Source organism: Priceomyces carsonii, assembly GCF_900007245.1.
Source record: "Priceomyces carsonii strain CBS4050 genome assembly, scaffold: Debaryomyces_carsonii_scaffold_3, whole genome shotgun sequence".
In the NCBI taxonomy this organism is placed as follows: domain Eukaryota; kingdom Fungi; phylum Ascomycota; class Pichiomycetes; order Serinales; family Debaryomycetaceae; genus Priceomyces; species Priceomyces carsonii.
In genome coordinates this window covers 1-17,436 of record NW_026946676.1, presented here as the reverse complement: position 1 = coordinate 17,436, position 17,436 = coordinate 1, and the positions used below count along the sequence as shown (strand labels likewise).

Below are 17,436 nucleotides of genomic sequence, written 5' to 3'. Positions count from 1 at the left end.
CAAGAAAGGACAAAAATATAATAAAGCACGGGTTAAACCCATCTTTGCTCTCATTGAATGGCAGATTCCATGATTCCAGTAGCTTGCAGCTAGTAGTTTGCATAGACTGTAAGTCACCAGGAATGTAGAGCATTTGTCTTAACTTTCTTACTCTTCTCTCACAATTATTTTTTTCTTTAGAGAAAAGGTCTATTAAATACTTTTAAAAAAAACACTTTAGCTCCACGATTGCGACCAATAAGAAGTACATGATCTTCTATTAGCTTAACCTGGGTAGCTATATTATTACGTTGTTCCTATCATTGTGTTTAATTGGCACCGAAGGCGTTTTTTAGTGCTTCGCTTATCTAACTTGAAATATTGAGCCATATAGCCGCACGGAAAAACCGAGTTGTTCGCATGAGTAATCTACCTATCGGCCGAGCTTTGACTCATAGTGACTGTCGATTATGCTGCGGCTGATAATCGGCAATTGTAGAATCATGAAGATGTTCTACTTTTTACACCTGGTAACTATATGTTTTAAGATAGCGACTGCTTTGGAAATTTACGTGAGCTTCATTCCATGTAAATGTGGCTCATTGGCTATTTATTGGAGGTATTTTGGCAAAGATGAATGAAAACTAACTTAAACTGAAAAATTATTAAAAGCTGTATACTTTTCTCAAGAAGTAACGTCTTTATTCCTTCTTTATAATAGGCTTCCTTAGTATATGTTCCTCTTGTTTGAACTTTAATCATCTATGCAATCGTTCTTCTAATAAGCTGCTGCTTATATGCAGCATTTTGACACACTATTATGTAATCAAGGGACGGTTATCTTAAAACGATGAGATACTATCAATGCTGAAAAATGAAACTTTCTTTCCTTGATCATAAGTGGGTGGTAACTGCGGTCAATAGGATTTACTCAATTCCTGCATATGTCTCTGGTTCAAGGAAGGTTAAGGAATGGAGGAGATCATTCCCCAAAAACCTCGAAATTGAAAAAATAATATAGGTCTTAGCGGTTCAATTTAATTCTAAAATTAGATATATCTGATGGTGATTGGCAAGTGAGACGAGCTAACTCGACCTTTGTTGATTTTTGTCGCTATTTGATAGCTATCTTATCTTTTTTTCCACCAAGTACTACAACTTCAGCGAGATTTCGAAAATGAATCCGATAGCTCACATTTGAAACACAATTACACATTGTTAAGTAACGTAAGTGATATATACTATTAATCATGGTTCCTTCCTCAATCTTTTATCTTCTACAAATAAATCACCTGTGTTAAAATGATGTACGCGAAAGAGAACCTTTCAAGATTGTGTGGCTCTTTCAGCGAAATGAATTTAGAAGCAATCAATTAAATGCAATGGGGCAACGAAATTTGTGAGTTTGCCCTTCCCCACAAGAAACAGTTAATGGCTGTGCGTGGCAATATCAAGACCTCACGGTCCTCTCCTTAATAGATAAGTAATTGAAACCATTATTACCGCGTATCGCCTCTGGACTGTATGTAATTTATATTGCTTGTTTAGAATCCGTGCGGATGCATTTGAATGGTATATAAAGAGCGGTATCAGAATCCAGAACCAGATCATAAACCTACTAGCAAAGCAATTAATCGAAATGTCTCTTTCCTCTATAAAGAAATCACCGAATGAAATAGGACCGGTTTTGTCACAGGTGCCACAGGTTATGTTGCAGGATGGATTATCAAGGAGTTGTTAGAGTCCTGAATCACTGTACACGCCAGCGTAGGTGATATTTCTAACCGCAATAACTTCGTCATCTCGATCGCTTGAAGAATCAAACCAGCGGTAGTTTGAAGTACTTCAAGGCGGACTTATTGGAAGTTGGTTCGTTTGCTGAAGGAATGAAAGGCTGTAAAGTTGTCTTCCACACCGCTTCTCCTTTCACGTCAAACTTTAGTGATCCTCACAAGGATCTAGTAAACCCTGCAAAACTGGGAACGAGAAACGTGTTGGAAACTGCGAATAAAATAGATTCGGTGACCAAGGTCATCTTGACCAACAGTTGCGCGGCAATGTATGGAGACAACAAGGACCTTACTTCCCTTCCGAATGGTACCTTGGACGAACCCGTATGGTATTAAACATCCTCCTTGAGCCACAATGCGTATTCCTATTCTAAGACTGTTGCTGAAAGGAGGCCTGGGATATTTATGAAAGACAGGATAAGTGGGAGCTTGTTGTTCTTCATCCTAGCGCCGTTTTTGGACCGGGTTTAAATCCGAATGCAACATCTGAAAGTTTCAATGTTATGAGGTCATTTGGAGATGGGCTGATGAAGTATGGTGCACCAAATATGGGAATAGGAGTTGTTGATGTGAGAAACTTAGCAGTCGCGCATTTAAAGGCTGCTCGACTACCCACTGCACTTGGCCGGTATATAATTTCTGGTCACAATACCTCATTCTTAGACATCGGAAAGCAGCTGCTACCTGAGTATGAATCTTATCCTGTTCCTATAAATGCGTTACCCAAAGCTTTAATTTGGCTAGTAGGTCCTCTTATGAACAAGAATCTTACAAGAAAATTTGTTTGCAATAATGTGAACTACTTGGAAAGCAAATAATTCGAAGGCAGTTAACGAATTGCGGATTGAGTTTCGACCTCTCAAAGAGACAGTATGAGAATTTTTTCAAATGTTAATAGATAATAATCGAATATAACATAGTATAAGCTCAATTAACAAATGTTTCCTTCTAAAGACTGTCTCATTTATAAATTAGTAGAAAAATTGAATATACTTCATACTGTAACTTAATAAAATTTGCGAATAATGATATTTGAAACAAAATAGCTTAAATCGTTCACGACGAGAAGCTAGAATATAATAATGTATTGTTTTTACTTTGAATTCTTCATGTTATTCACACACGCTGTGATTTTCAAAGAGCCTTCAGGCGCCACGACAAGAGATAATAAAAGTTAAGTGGCCCACGCTAGAGTAGCTTTCACTTAGACTTAAGTCGTAATTTGATGCAGAATCCGGTTTTTGTCAACTAATCGACAACAACGGCGTATAAATGGATTTTCTTCCTTGACTTCGAACTGGAGTAAAAGAATTTGCATGAAAATTAATGCATTGTAGTATCTTCTCTTAGAAATTCTTCTTTTATGATTTCCTAGAGTTATCTTTTTTTTATTTGAGCGCTTGAATTTATGCTCCATACGACGTTCTTTCATTATTCTACATTTTTTACAATCCATTTCACAATTTTTGATGCTAAAAGATAGATCATGGCAGTCTGTTGTTGAGCGTTTATCGAAATCCCTTTTTCTAGCACATTTAGAGCCACATTAACATGCGGCTCTGAAATTCCTGAATTATCGAGTACAGCATTCAGTAGCCCTTCTAAAAGAAGGACTTGATGACGTAAGGAGAATTTGCAGCAATCGGAAGAAGATGTCGCAGATTTGTCGAAGGAGCGTTTGTGCTGTGCAGGATGGTGTTATCTTCGCTAACACTTTTGGAATAGTAGATAAAAATTGCGAAAAAAAAAGAGAGGAAGAATTGTCGCCTAAGAGTTCACTTGACGCCTCTGTACACTTCATTCCTGGCATCCTCTTAACGCATTCCTCGAAACCCCCATCATCATATTGGTGAAAGACATAACGATTTTATTAGTTCTCGTAAGGATTGATAGTGTAGAGTGATAAAATGCGAAACGAACATCACTCATACTCCATATTTGTGAGCTCACCGTTAGAGGGAAGAATCTCCATCCTTGTCCCTGATATTAAAGCGATGTGTTAATAACGACTCTAACTAAGTAGCCATGATTAAGTATTCCTCGTTGCGTAAATCAGCTGGTAACCCGGAACACTATAACCTTCTGAATCACCTTTACCACAACTATGATGAGGCCATAAGGTCAAGTAGATATGACAATTAACATATAAATTCTGAAGAACTATCAGTTTATGGTACATTTCAATATTAGGTGAATCACAATGTCCCCGCTAACAAAGTAAGCAACAGATGTACCAGCATAAGTTTTCTCATCGTGTCCTTTGGCATCTAATGCACCTACTCTCTTAACTAGGATATTTCTTTTATCGATTTTACACATTCATCTAGCTAATAGTGCATTGCCTTCGTTTATATCAGTTGAATTACCATCAGTATCATAATATCCTCCCAATAACTTTGGCTGTAATTAATATCATTAATTGGAATATTGCTATAATATCTTTGTAAAATACAAGCTTCACTGTCATCCGAAGAGAAAATTTGGACTTATAATAAATGGGTATGTTTCTGTTAAACAGTCTTCAGGTTTTTTCATAATTAGTTTGGTTGTTTAAATTTGGGTTGCTATCAATCGATAGTTTGACTACATTTTCTTCAATACGTGTCGGCGATGAGGGAGGAAATAAGTAGGAGTCAGATTCCTTACCAATTTGTCTCCCTTGACTTACTAAAATTAGGATTCCTGAGAAGCCAATACGAACAACACAAAAGAAAGAGCCAAAAAAAATTGCCTAAAAAGTTATAAAAGAGGTTCCATAGCTACTCTTCCCCCATAAGCGTTCGCGAGGATACCACAGCCTTGCCACATTCCTTGCCATTTCTCTAGATGCCCTCTCAGAAGACACCATTGGAAGACTGATCCTTGAAGCTAAAAGCAACTTACGAAGGTGTGGACTTATTGTAAAGCATTTATTTCATTTTTTTATACTTGAGATATTCTTGAAATCATTTTTGAGTGATTCAGACCTTGTCTTGGATTCTTTTTCAAAGAATGGAACTTCACCTAAAGTAGTAACTCTATACCCTTCCCTGAAGCCACCGTAGTCAAAAGTACCGGTGTGAAATGTAGAACGGTTGTCCCAAATCGCCACATCATTTTCTTCCCACCTAATTCTTACTTGAATATCATGATTTTCTGTCAAATGGCGAGCCAAAAATTCAAGAAGTGCATCAGATTCATCAATATTTAATTCATTTACGTATTTGTTGTGTATTATACTGAAATACAAAGATCTCCACCCTGTGACGGGGTTAGTGCGAACAAGAGCATGATCCGAAGTGACTTTACGACCAACATTTTCTAAACCTCTTTCGGTTTTGTATTGTTCACCAGAAGCATCATTAAATTGAAGTAGATTAGAAGTCCAATCTGAATGAATTGTTAATTTTTCAAAAAATTCAGCCAAAACTGGAGTTAATTTTTCATATGCGGCGTATCCACTAGCCCATAATGTATCACCACCTCCATCTGCAGGTACTTGTTTTATTTGTAACGCACTGTAGTCGGCCGGTCTCTTTTCATAACTAAGATCAGTATGCCATGTGCCCGTTCCTCTTTGAGTTCGCTCTCTTTTGCCCCCTTTATAAACATCATTGAGGTCAGAGAATATTCGTACAAAGTTATCACCATATTTTGTCCTAGTGGTCATGGGATGCACATGAAAGACAGCTTCTTGCTGGCGTGTCAATGAGCTTAATTTTGAAACTAGGAATAAGTGCTCCTCTGGTGTGATATCTTGATCTCTAAAAAATAAGACACCTCTTTGTGATACGTATACCGCTAAATCTAGCAAGAGCTCATCAGCATTAGCTGCTTGGATTATGTTCCTTAAATTAATGCTTCCCTTAAGAAACTCAGTACCGATTGCAGGAGTAAGGTCACGCTTTTCATTTCTTTCGAACAGATTTTGGTACTTAAAAGGTCCAGTTTTGTGTTGTTCTTCAACAGGAAAGCTAGCTCTTACCGAAGATGACGAAGATGACGAAGATGAAGTTGTAGAAGTTGATTTGATGCCCATTTTTTTAGCCAGTCTCTAGGTTGAAACTAAGGTTGACGCTATTATCAGTTCTATTATTTATTTCTATTCATACCATATTTATATCTTGTTTATATAAAGCCACAGTCTTATGCTATGATGCACATAGTTGAGGGAATAACTTGCCTACTGCCGCTTAATTAGGCATATTCGGCACATCCCCGAAAAGTATTTTCATATTCGGGGAACATGAGAATTGGCCCCGTCGCATACCTAATCTATATTCACCAAGATCTCTCTTAAGAATCGTGAAATGGCGATATTCTACGGCATTAGTCCTAATTTTTGGAATCAAGTTCTTTTATTGCAGCATGAGTCTCGGGGATCACTCGTATCAAAACAAAATAGTATAACAATTCTTATTGCTTAAAAGCATCAAAGATCCCTGAAGAGATACGGAATTGACTCTGGAGCGAACTTGGGTTGAACTAAAGAGCAATCAGAAAGCGGAGATTACTATAAATTGTGATCGATGGAGATGAGCAGAGAAGAGAGTAAATCAGATATTAAGATACTGGAAATAGCGTCATCGGAAGAAATAAACAAAGAATTTGATGTTGCTTTCAAGTTCTTAAAAGAGAATGGTCACGAACTTAAGGATATTCTGAGTTTCAAATTATCACCACAATTACTAAGAAAGATAGATTTCAGAATAATTCCAATCCTTTGCATCATATATTTTTTGCAGTTTTTAGATAAAACTTTATTAAATTACTCTGCTGCCATGGGTATCAAAGAAAACCTTCAAGGAAATGAATTCTCCAACTTGAGCACTATTTTCTATGCTTCGTATATTTTTGCAGAACCGTTTGCCTCTTATTTTTTGCAAATTTTCCCAATATCAAAGGGCCTTGGTGTTGGAGTAATATGCTGGGGAATAGTGTTATCATGTCACTCTGCTTGCAAGACGTATGCTTCCTTGATGGTTGTAAGGTCCTTGCTAGGAATTTTCGAATCGTGCTCAGCTGTCGGTATTATTTCAATTTCTGGAATGTATTATACAAAACCAGAACAAATAAGTAGAGTGGGGATTTGGTCAATTCAGAGTGGGACGGGTACTATTGTTGGAGCGCTCTTATCATTTGCGTTTCAGCATGTTCATACAACGAGATTCACTTCGTGGCAAATATTGTTCCTTGTTGTTGGTATTTTAACATTTTCTTTCGGAGTTTTCGTATGGTTTTATTTACCTGATAATGTTACTTCCACATCATTTTTAAATAATGAAGAGAAATTAATGGTTCTTGAGCATATTAGGCCTAATAAGACTGGAACTGAAAATAAGCGATTTAAAAAGGAGCAAGTTTATGAGTTATTGTTTAAGGATAAATTCACTTGGCCGATGTTATTGTTAACCATGACATCTCAAATAGTTACTGGTGCAGTTGGCACATATAGCGTTACTGTTATTGGTACATTTGGTTTTAATAATTATGCATCGGCGTTGGTACAAATTCCAATTGGAGTAATTATTATAATAATTATATTTGCTAGTAGCCAATTGGTTGCTCATTTTGGAAGAAGAACTTTTGTAGCTATATCTATGATGGTTCCATCCATTGTGGGTTCAATAGCTCTCTTGTGCCTTCGCTTAGATCAAAAACTTGGCAACCTATTTTCACTTTATCTCCTTTACAGTGGATCTAGCGTACTCGTCTTGATATATGCCTGGAATAGCGCAAATACAGCGGGATACACGAAGAGAATGTTCAGAAACGCTCTAACATTGGTTTTTTTCTCGCTTGCATCTTTAATTGGTCCACAAATGTTTCAAGCATATTCTGCCCCTTCGTATGTTCCAGCTAAAATCGCTATTTTGGTCACACAAGCTGTCTCAATTCCATTACTTCTTCTTATAGGTTACATGTCAAAAGTAGAAAACAAAAAAAGAGATGGAGAAATGAAATCACATGAAGAAGGGTCTTTAGAGTTTTTAGACTTAACTGATATTGAAAATAGAGATTTTAGGTATTCTTATTAATTTGTTTTTAGAATGTTTAAATCAAAGCTATAGTCCATATTCCAAATAGAGCAAAATTAAACACAATACATTTCTCAAAGTTCGGGGAGCAGGTGTGCTCCTTCCGAAGTATAAAAATGCATAGATTTTCAAATCATTTAAAGAGTAGCGTAGCTTGAAACTACTGAAAATAAAAATATAAAAATAAAAAAACAGATATAAACTAAGAATGGCTGAAAACCCGACACTTACCTTGTATTCAGCTGGTACTCCAAATGGAAGAAAAATTACAGTATTCCTTGAGATATTGAGAATACCACACACATATAAAAAAATTGACATATTCAAAGGCGAACAGAAGAAAAAATGGTTTCTCAAGTTGAACCCGAATGGTCAAATTCCAGTTATTACCGACTTTGATGAAAAAGGAGATGAAATTACCATTTTTGAAACAGGAGCTATCCTAGAATTTTTAGCTTTTAAATATGATTGCAACAATGAAGTATCTTTTAGATTTGGTACTCGTTTGTATTGGGAACAATCAAAATGGTTAGCGTTTCAGATATCGTCGCATTCTCCATTACAAGGTCAGCTTAGTTATTTCATGAACTTTGCTCCGTTCAAGGACCAACCGGCAATCGAAAGATATCATGAAGAAACAAGACGTATATTTGGGGTATACGAAAGGAGACTTGAAGAAAACAATGGGTGGCTTGTAGGCGATCGGTTGAACGTAGCAGATATAGCCGCATACGCATTTATTCGGCGCCATGATTTTGTGAAGGTACTGTTGGACGAATTTCCTTCATTGAGAATTTGGTTAGAAAATATCAACCAAATTGATGGCGCAAATAAAGGTTATCTATCTGCCTAAATCTGCTGCTTTCTTAACAAAGCATGAGGTATACTTTGTACGAATATGTCTACACCGGACCAGTGAAATTATTGGCTTTTAAAGAAAATATTAGATTATATTATGTACCCAGTAATATGCAACACTACTTTGTTGTATTGTAACCTAACTTTTTAAACGTAGCTCCTTGTCTTATCTGAATAGTGAGACACAAGCACCAGGACTTATAATATATGCGATCACGAGCCTTGAGTATTAAAGCCACATTTTATAGCTTATGTCTCGTGCGTTTTTGAACTTCTACCGATCATCCACACAGTGAAAACATTGATTTTCCATTAAATTTTAATATTTGATGATAGTAACAATAAATCAAGATGTCCTCAAAAGTGGCTTTCAGAGCTACCAATGCGTGTGAATTTTGTAGAATAAAAAAGATACGATGTGATGAAAAGAGACCCTGCACCAACTGCTTAAAGAAATCAATTTCGTGTAACTATCAAAGAATAGCAATTCCAAGCAAGGTAGAAAATAATATACATATTTTAATGGAACGATTGAATTCGATTGAAAGCAAGCTTGAAGAAGTGTTGATAACGTGTAATACTAACATAATAACGAAAAACGAGTCGGTGAATTCTAATATTGAGCCTAAGGAGGAAAACAACTTACCAAATATAGAAGAAGGTTTTGATTTTTTGAGTGATATTGACAAGATATTCATTGACGAATTCGATATGTTAGATGCCAAAGACCCATATATAATACCCTTGTATGAAAATAATAAGAAGGATGTTGGTTCTACCTTGAAGAACAAGGCTAAAGATGATAAAATATCGTTTTCAAAGGAAAACATGTATTCCTTTAGAAGTCGAATTAACGTGGAAAGTTTGGCAACCATTGATTTAAGTGATACCACAATAAAGTCTTTGATTAATTCTTATATGAATGTCATCTCTTCTGCTTATCCAATCACAAATGAGGATGAAGTTGAGAGACTTCGTATGCATGTATTTGCAAATGGCCTCGGAATGAATACCAATAGTTGTATTTTTCTACTAATCATGGCTTTAGGTTGCATATCAAATGCCTCTGATGATAATGAATACTGGATTAAGAGTGACTATAAAAATCCGAAAATTGAAAAAGTTGCGCCTCCACCTGGATATGATTACTTTTGGTTAGCACTAAGTATGACTGGTCAGATATTATCTATTGAGAAAATTGGTTTCAACACTGCTTTGATTCGGTTACTTATTTCCTTATATTATCTTCACATTGGACAGCTTTCTGATCATTGGACTGAGCTCAAAAGTGGGATAAATGAAATTTTCAATATTGTTAGTAACCCTCAAAATACAGAATTCAATTCAAATTTGATGATACAAATCTACTGGGTTTATGTACACCTTGAAAGAAATATATCAAATATAGGAAATCTAGAGCGATCTTCCTTATCAACATTACAAGAAAGCGTTCCATTACCAAAAGATACCTACATCCATACTGCCTTTGGAACTGGACGTATGAATTGTAGCTTCTTCATGCAGAACATATTACTCTCAAACATTACCGATAAAGCTTTTAAATTATTGAGCAATATTGAAAACTATTCGGTTAATGAAGTTTTTAAAATTTTTAAGAAATTTGAGGAAAATCTTGATAAATGGAAGCAATCCTTACCGTTTGAAATGAACTGGGAATCTGAATTTATAATCAAATCGAAACGTCCTCCTAATGGTTTGCAATTCAGATATTACGTTTGTTATATTTTGCTTTGCAAGCTTATATCAAAAAAGCTATTAGTGGAATCTGAGGTTCCTTCACAGACCATAGTTTCCACTATTTATAAATGCATTTCATTTATCATAAAGGCAGTTTGTCTGTTCTCTCAGATGAGCGTTGGGGTTTTGAACCCAAATATCACCTTTAAAATAGCTGCTACATTAAACATGTTCGTCGAATGTAAGTCACTTATTAATTATGAAGAGTTCAAGAAAGAGAATTCAATTTTGATATCAACGTTTGAGCTTAGCGTTACTAAAAGTATGTGGCGAATACGAGCATTTGCTCTACATTCACCATTCATCGACGCAGAGTATCAAAGATGCAAAAGAAATTTTGCTGAGATAATCGCTCGTTATGAAGGTTGAGTCAAGGACAAAAGAAAACCTTGAGAGGTCGAGAAGGCTGTCATACAGATGACACTGTTATTATTGTGCCGTTTACTTAATTTGAATCTGATAATTAGAGGTCAAGTAGAGAAAAGTTAGATTCTTCGTATCGACGTACTTTTAACTCGAATATTATTTTTTTTTTCGTTAAATGATTCTATTCAAAATCAAGTCAGTATTTAAGCCAAAACGAATATTCTCAGCTACTAATTTTCCGTAACCAATATTGTTTGTCTTGCATACCAGCCCATATGAGTAAGCTACATCATTTAGAAAACAAAATAAATAGGATATATGAAGCTCCCCTTTGAAAATGCCCAATCCAGTCATTGCAACTTTTCATCCTTTTGGAAGTAGACCTCGGAGCGATGAGGAAAAGGGAATCGATATCGTACATATTTAGTAAGGTTTCCAGTTAAAATGTTAGTTATTTTTATCATTGCATTCATATTATTTTTTATGTTTGTATGATATTATAACTGGTATATTTATCCAAAATAGAACAATCAAAAGACAAAGAAGTTGTAGGTAAATGACATTGTCTTAGTGATTTCTTCATCTCTTTTCGGAAAGAGTACACTGTTGTCGCTTGAATCCGAAAACAGAAATAGAGAAAAAAAGAATCGATCAAGGTACATTATCCTTGACAAGTTCAACAAACAGCTACTCGAGTCGCGACAAATTACTCTTCTGTGAAATTATGCCCCAGGCGTATGCGACCGAATTTGGATGGCGTTACTGCCAAATGCACCAGGGTAAATGCCCTTTTTGTGTAACTATGTATTTATTTTTCAAATACTTAAGATTTAATCGTAGATTCGGGTCGAACATCTAATAATAACTAGTTTTCTGATCAAGAGCATTTTTGTTTCAATTCACTAATGATAGGTCGAATTGGAATAAGAGGAGGGGTAGAGAATTAAGGAAAGAACCAAGATCGAAAAATGAATACTTGAAAAGCTCCATTAACAGCACAATAGTGCACTATTCATTGGCATTTTCCCTGTTGCTATACTTGATCACTGTGTGTTAATGCTCATTCCTCGTTCTTACTAGACGTATGTTGACAAAAGGTCATTCGACATGTAATTAAAAACTAATATGCATGTCTCTTTTTTTACTATAGCCTCTGCCTATGGGCGCACCAAAATCGAGAGATATGACAGCTTGTAATGAGAGGGTGCATGACCTTCCCACTTGAAAGAATTTCTGCGGAAGGTATGCCATTTGCGAGTTTGTTCTATATCTATTTGGGCACGTATTAACTAATAATAACATGCAAGATATCTTTCAGGATACTCTAGTGATCTTTTATGTTTCTTTTATATAGGTTTTATCTCCACGATGGATATTTTCTTACGCGTCATGTCAAAAAGAATACACGGCTCATTCGGCTCATTGGAAACCTTAGTATCCTTTTTTCGAATTTATGGAAATCCCTTAAGCATTATTACACGAACGAATAAAAATCGACTTATATTTCAGGGAGTGTCGGTTCTAGGTGATGGCACTTATATTTAAAAACGTTAGAACTTTTTCTTCTTGCAGATTTTTTCTATAATCCGTCGATTAAGCTCAAATTGTCGGTTCGTCGGGCTCATACAATGTTGCCAACTAAGTGAAGAGATTCGAAAAAGTTTTACAGCAGCTACAAGAGATTCTCAGCAAAAACTCATTTCTGAATTGGCTTTTTGCTTTGAGAGGATGAAAGATGTCTTAAGGGTTCACACCAGGAATTTTTGAGGAGATACAAACTTTCTTAACCGAGAAGGTGGAGAAACTGTTCAACTAAATTCAAATCCACCACCTATATCATTCTTTAGCTCGAGCAGGAAGCTATGCCTTGAGAAAATCCGAAAAGCTGTTCGAGAATTTAAAATTATAAAGGTATATTGTCTTTTAATTGTCCAGCTAACTAACTGACCTGGCTAATTAATCGTTGACATCGACATGGATAACAATTACAAAGCTTCCGATTCTTGCTTCTGTCATCGCAAGTTTAGTCAACAAGAAACCGATTAAGAACAACAAAAATAAGAATCGTGGGGCCGTACAAGGCTTGCACGCAACCTAGCAACTTAGAAGCGGCAGCTATCGCACGGAAATCCCTAGGTACGATAGAGAGCACAGAAAAAGCCAAATGAACTTTCAATATCGCCACCAAAAATGGTTAAACTGAACAATGACCAACCTGTGTCGCATACGAGAGACCAGCAAAGAAAGAAGAAAAGAGTAGAAGACCTTCGTTCTGCAGGTGCATGAGGTCAAGTTATCGCTGCCTCGATTGAAACGTACAACTTGAAGTCAAACGTGATCTTTGGATATGTTTCAAAACACCAAGAAAAAAAGTTTGTATTGTCAAAATGCAACAAAAATTTAAGATACTCAATACAAAGTAAAGAGGACTGCATGCGAGATATAAGGCTGTGCGACAGGTTTGCATCTCAAAATATAGTCGCAGGCATTATGGCTCACAAATTAGTCTTCAAAACCTAGCAATTTCAAATCAACAAAAGATAAACGCGAGTAGGCACCATAGATGGTCATCGCAGACCCTTGAACCTTGCTCCTAGTAAAACAAATAATCAAAGGAGAGCTCAAAACGAGCAACTGCCAACTAAAAGGCATCCACAAAAGAAGATTGCTTAATAGCACTCTTTATCCGTTCAATTCAAAACGAAGTAATCGCACCAGCGGACGAAATGTGGCATTCACCTAAATGATATTAAACTAGTGCACAAGAAGCTATCTTGAAGTGTTTTTTTTTTGCAGATCTAATTAACCGATATGTGAGATATTCCGAATGAATTATTCAACGGCAGCTTTGACGAAGCTTCCCGTTCAAGTAAAATAATACCGTGGAAAGCAGCTGACCTCGTTCCGATTTCATCCCGAAATGCTTGTCGAGGTATATAAAGTTAAGACGTAATCTTGCAAATTTATTTAATTCAACTTATTTCTTGGCAAAAAGCCACAAACTATCAAGTTTTCGCAACAAAAAAGAGCAATGTGGCTCTCTTATATCTTCAGTAAGTTGCGAGCCACTGTCTCTCCAGATATATAGTTTATAAATAGGCTATTTTTTCAAGCTGATATCTAGGATTGTTATCATCAAGAAACAAATGAGTGGATCAGGTTTCGTGACTCATAAGGAGTCTTCATCATTAGATAATTCGAGCTTTGATGAAAAGAAGAAAAGTTCTGTAATTAAGCAAAACGAAACTCTGATTACTAATGAAAATCATGAAGATGAAAATTTTGAACACAATCTTTCTGCTGAATCTACAGGAAGAGGGTTAATTTCAAAGGAGGAGTATGAATTTTTGTCATCAAACTCTTTTTTTTCATTCTGGAGAAAAAGAAGACTTAAAAGTTCATTTGATTATGACCAAAAGACGTTGACAGATGATTCAATTGCTACTGTTGAATCGGTTTACGATAATCCTCAATTTGAAAATCAGTACATTCCAAGAGATGACTATGAGGGTATCCATCGTTTTGATCCTTCATTTAGGTGGAAATGGTTTGAAGAAAAGAAGATAATAAAAAGTTTAGATTGGAGGATTACAGCGTGGGCTTTTTTAATGTTTTTTTCCTTGGAATTAGATCGTGCTAACATAAAACAGGCTAATTCTGATAATTTCTTAGAAGACCTTGGATTGACAACGAACGATTATAACTTAGGAAACACGTTGTTTAGAATTGGCTTCTTAATTGCGGAATTACCAATGCAATTAATTTCCAAAAAGGTTGGACCTGATCGTTGGATTCCAACTGAAATGTTGTTGTGGTCTATAGTGTCTATATGCCAATTCAGACTATCTGGAAGAGCAAGCTTTCTAGCTTGTAGATTTCTCTTAGCTTTTTTACAAGGTGGCTTTATTCCTGATATCGTTTTATATTTTTCGTATTTTTACAAGTCTTGTGAATTACCCGTTCGTTTATCACTATTTTGGGTCTCGAATCAGTTATGTGACATATTTGCTTCATTTTTAGCAATCGGAATACTAAGACTAAGAGGAACACGTGGAAAGGAAGGATGGAGATGGTTGTTTTTAATTGAAGGGTTGTTGACCCTAGGTGTTGCCGTGAGCTCATATTTCGTTTTACCAGCAAGTCCTACTCAAACAAAAGCTTGGTATAGACCAAATGGTTGGTTCACTGAAAGAGAAGAGAAAATTGTTGTTAATAGAATTTTGAGAGACGATCCTTCAAAAGGTGGTATGAATAATAGACAAGCTGTTAGTTGGAAACAATTTTGGAGGTCTCTTACTGATTATGATTTATGGCCACTTTATATAATTGGATTGACTTTTCAATTACCAACTAATCCACCGGGTGCTTATTTAACACTAACTTTGAAAAGCTTAGGATTTAATACAACAGAAGTAAACGCATTGAATGTTCCAACGTTGGTCCTTTCTGTTATAACAATGCTTGGATTAACTTACTTAAGTGAAAGATTTGATGAACGTGGTTTCTTTGGAGTTTTGCAACCGTTATGGACTTTACCCTTAATTATTGCCATTTACGCTTTACCACATGACACTAATCATTGGATATTTTGGATTCTATTGACATTGTTTTTGGCATTTCCGTCCTCCCAAGCTTTGAATGTCGGGTGGTGTTCAATAAATTCGAACTCTGTTAGAACCAGAACAGTTTCCGCGGCGTTATATAATATGTTCGTTCAATTGTCCGGGATTATTTCGAATTATATTTACGTTGATAGTGATAAACCTTATTGTACGTATAAGAGACTTTTCGGATTCTATTTCAGATATTTACTAACGTGAAACCCTAGACGTGGAAGGAAATAGATCAATTATTGGGTTAACAGTTATGGTGACGATTATATATTTACTCGCTCGCTATTATTACGTTTTTAGAAATAAGCAACGAGAAAAAATTTGGTCAAAACTATCCCCTGAAGAAAGAAAAAATTACATGCTAAACACAAGTGATGAAGGTAACAAACGATTGGATTTTCGTTTTGCTTATTGAGTTATCCAATTGATTTCTTTCTAACCGTCACAGTTTTTTATTTCAAATTCCCCTATAGCGAGGTTTTTAAAGTAATATGCTTTTTATTTGACGTTATCTCGAATTTTTTCTGCCAATAGTTTGGAGTTCATTTCCTGTTGTACTTTTGAGTGGCTTCAAGTGAGCCGGGTCTGGAGGGGAGACCATCTAATTGTTCTGTCCTTCTTAATATGGAATCTGGGTCAAAGGACGAATCTTGTTTGTTTCCTTTTCGAAAGATGTCATGTAGCTTGATATCACTCCAAAGGTCTTCCTTGGTGCTTTTTATGATTGTCTTTTCTTGGTCCGTATTTTCTGTAATGATTGGACTTATTGAATTGTTATGTTTATTTTTGTCGTTTCATTTTTATCATTTTTGCTACTTATTTTAAGGGTAAGGGGGATAAATTTAGCACCGAGTTGCAACGTTGGCTCTATGGATGCTAGTTTGGAACGGTCCTCTATTCCTATCATATGTACGGGTACTGCATCTAAAAGGCCCGAGTCGTGTACGGAGCTAGTTTTAGGTACAGAACGAGACGAAGAAGTAGAGTAGGTCGTTCCCTTGTCACATTTTGTTTTCAGTCTTATTGTGTTTAGGAAAAATTTTTCACCGGCTTTCTTTGACCTTTTCTTTTCTGGTTTTTTCCTCTGTTGGACTCTCTTACGTTTGGTTTGGATTGATGCCGTTGCAGATTTGTAAGAGAGTTCAGCCAGTTTTTTTGGCTAGTCCTTGTTGAGGTCTCCCTTTGATATGGTCTTGACTTGTTAGACCTGGGAGGTTTCGACTGTGGGCCATCCTTCCTGGTACGGTTTGTCATGTTATTTCCATTGGATTTTTTGACATTCTTCGTACCGGAACTGTTGTTTCTGTTGTACTCTTGTTTATTCAGAGTATGACAGTAATGGCAACATGAGGACGTGGGAGCATGAATATCTCTAGTTTGCTCAGTAGTCATAACAGCATCTTTGAGTTGTGCTTCCTCAAACTTTTCAAGCTTCTTGATTGCTTTCTCGGTCTTATTCTTACAGAGATGAGTCTGTTTTATTTGTATAAAGTAGAACTCGTTTGTAAGTTCCGATAAAAGGTCATCGAGTTTTATCTTGAAGAGGACTTTCACTCTTTCCAAGGTTTCCAAATTTCTTTGGCCTGGATCGTACTGCATAGTCTCAATACAAGATTCCATGGCTTCCATGAGTCTGGATTTGGTATTGGCTTGCAGGTCGTCAGTGATTTGATCAACCTTTTTGATATTTGTATTCAATTGGTTGATTATGTGAGATAACCGCTCGAGTTCAAGTCTTTTCGTTAAGACTTCAACATTCGAGTCAATTTGGTTTCTAAATTGGTATCTCTTTGGTACCAAATCCTTTTGGTACCACCAGTTAAGAGTACTAAGTTTGAGTTTCTGAGTGTAGTGATTGACCAACTCGGACTCATAGTTAAGCTTAGACTCGTTAACGGTTTGAAGGATATCCGTCTCAAATAAGTGGTAGAGACGGGATTCAATCGACATATCTTGATGTCTATCCTGAATGTGTGACATTTTCGTTCTTTCTATTCCCTTTTTTCTTGGTTTAGGGATCTGAATAGCGTGGACTCTTGTCAAGGATGATATTAA

General features: G+C 36.1%; 8 protein-coding genes across 8 annotated transcripts; 6 read left to right on the top strand and 2 right to left on the bottom strand.

Annotated features, from left to right (window-relative positions):
- Positions 1-1,865: 1,865 nt before the first annotated feature.
- Positions 1,866-2,105, top strand: PRCAT00002509001 (uncharacterized protein; the record flags this gene model as incomplete). The annotated part of the gene is made up of 1 exon (XM_062952373.1): positions 1,866-2,105. The coding sequence occupies one exon, from the start codon at positions 1,866-1,868 to the stop codon at positions 2,103-2,105; it is 240 nt and encodes a 79-aa protein (XP_062809282.1).
- Positions 2,106-2,272: 167 nt separating this feature from the next.
- On the top strand, positions 2,273-2,587 carry PRCAT00002508001 (uncharacterized protein; the record flags this gene model as incomplete). The annotated part of the gene is made up of 1 exon (XM_062952372.1): positions 2,273-2,587. The coding sequence occupies one exon, from the start codon at positions 2,273-2,275 to the stop codon at positions 2,585-2,587; it is 315 nt and encodes a 104-aa protein (XP_062809281.1).
- A 2,096-nt stretch (positions 2,588-4,683) lies between these two features.
- On the bottom strand, positions 4,684-5,787 carry PRCAT00002507001 (TauD/TfdA dioxygenase family protein; the record flags this gene model as incomplete). Its single annotated transcript, XM_062952371.1, has 1 exon — positions 4,684-5,787. The coding sequence occupies one exon, from the start codon at positions 5,785-5,787 to the stop codon at positions 4,684-4,686; it is 1,104 nt and encodes a 367-aa protein (XP_062809280.1).
- A 490-nt stretch (positions 5,788-6,277) lies between these two features.
- On the top strand, positions 6,278-7,786 carry PRCAT00002506001 (uncharacterized protein; the record flags this gene model as incomplete). Its single annotated transcript, XM_062952370.1, has 1 exon — positions 6,278-7,786. One exon carries the CDS (start codon positions 6,278-6,280, stop codon positions 7,784-7,786), a length of 1,509 nt encoding a protein of 502 aa, XP_062809279.1.
- A 208-nt stretch (positions 7,787-7,994) lies between these two features.
- On the top strand, positions 7,995-8,639 carry PRCAT00002505001 (glutathione S-transferase family protein; the record flags this gene model as incomplete). Its single annotated transcript, XM_062952369.1, has 1 exon — positions 7,995-8,639. The coding sequence occupies one exon, from the start codon at positions 7,995-7,997 to the stop codon at positions 8,637-8,639; it is 645 nt and encodes a 214-aa protein (XP_062809278.1).
- Positions 8,640-8,995: 356 nt separating this feature from the next.
- PRCAT00002504001 (Zn(II)2Cys6 transcription factor) lies at positions 8,996-10,771 on the top strand (the record flags this gene model as incomplete). Its single annotated transcript, XM_062952368.1, has 1 exon — positions 8,996-10,771. The coding sequence occupies one exon, from the start codon at positions 8,996-8,998 to the stop codon at positions 10,769-10,771; it is 1,776 nt and encodes a 591-aa protein (XP_062809277.1).
- A 5,386-nt stretch (positions 10,772-16,157) lies between these two features.
- On the top strand, positions 16,158-16,370 carry PRCAT00002502001 (uncharacterized protein; the record flags this gene model as incomplete). Its single annotated transcript, XM_062952367.1, has 1 exon — positions 16,158-16,370. One exon carries the CDS (start codon positions 16,158-16,160, stop codon positions 16,368-16,370), a length of 213 nt encoding a protein of 70 aa, XP_062809276.1.
- A 40-nt stretch (positions 16,371-16,410) lies between these two features.
- On the bottom strand, positions 16,411-17,361 carry PRCAT00002501001 (uncharacterized protein; the record flags this gene model as incomplete). The annotated part of the gene is made up of 1 exon (XM_062952365.1): positions 16,411-17,361. One exon carries the CDS (start codon positions 17,359-17,361, stop codon positions 16,411-16,413), a length of 951 nt encoding a protein of 316 aa, XP_062809275.1.
- Positions 17,362-17,436: the final 75 nt, after the last annotated feature.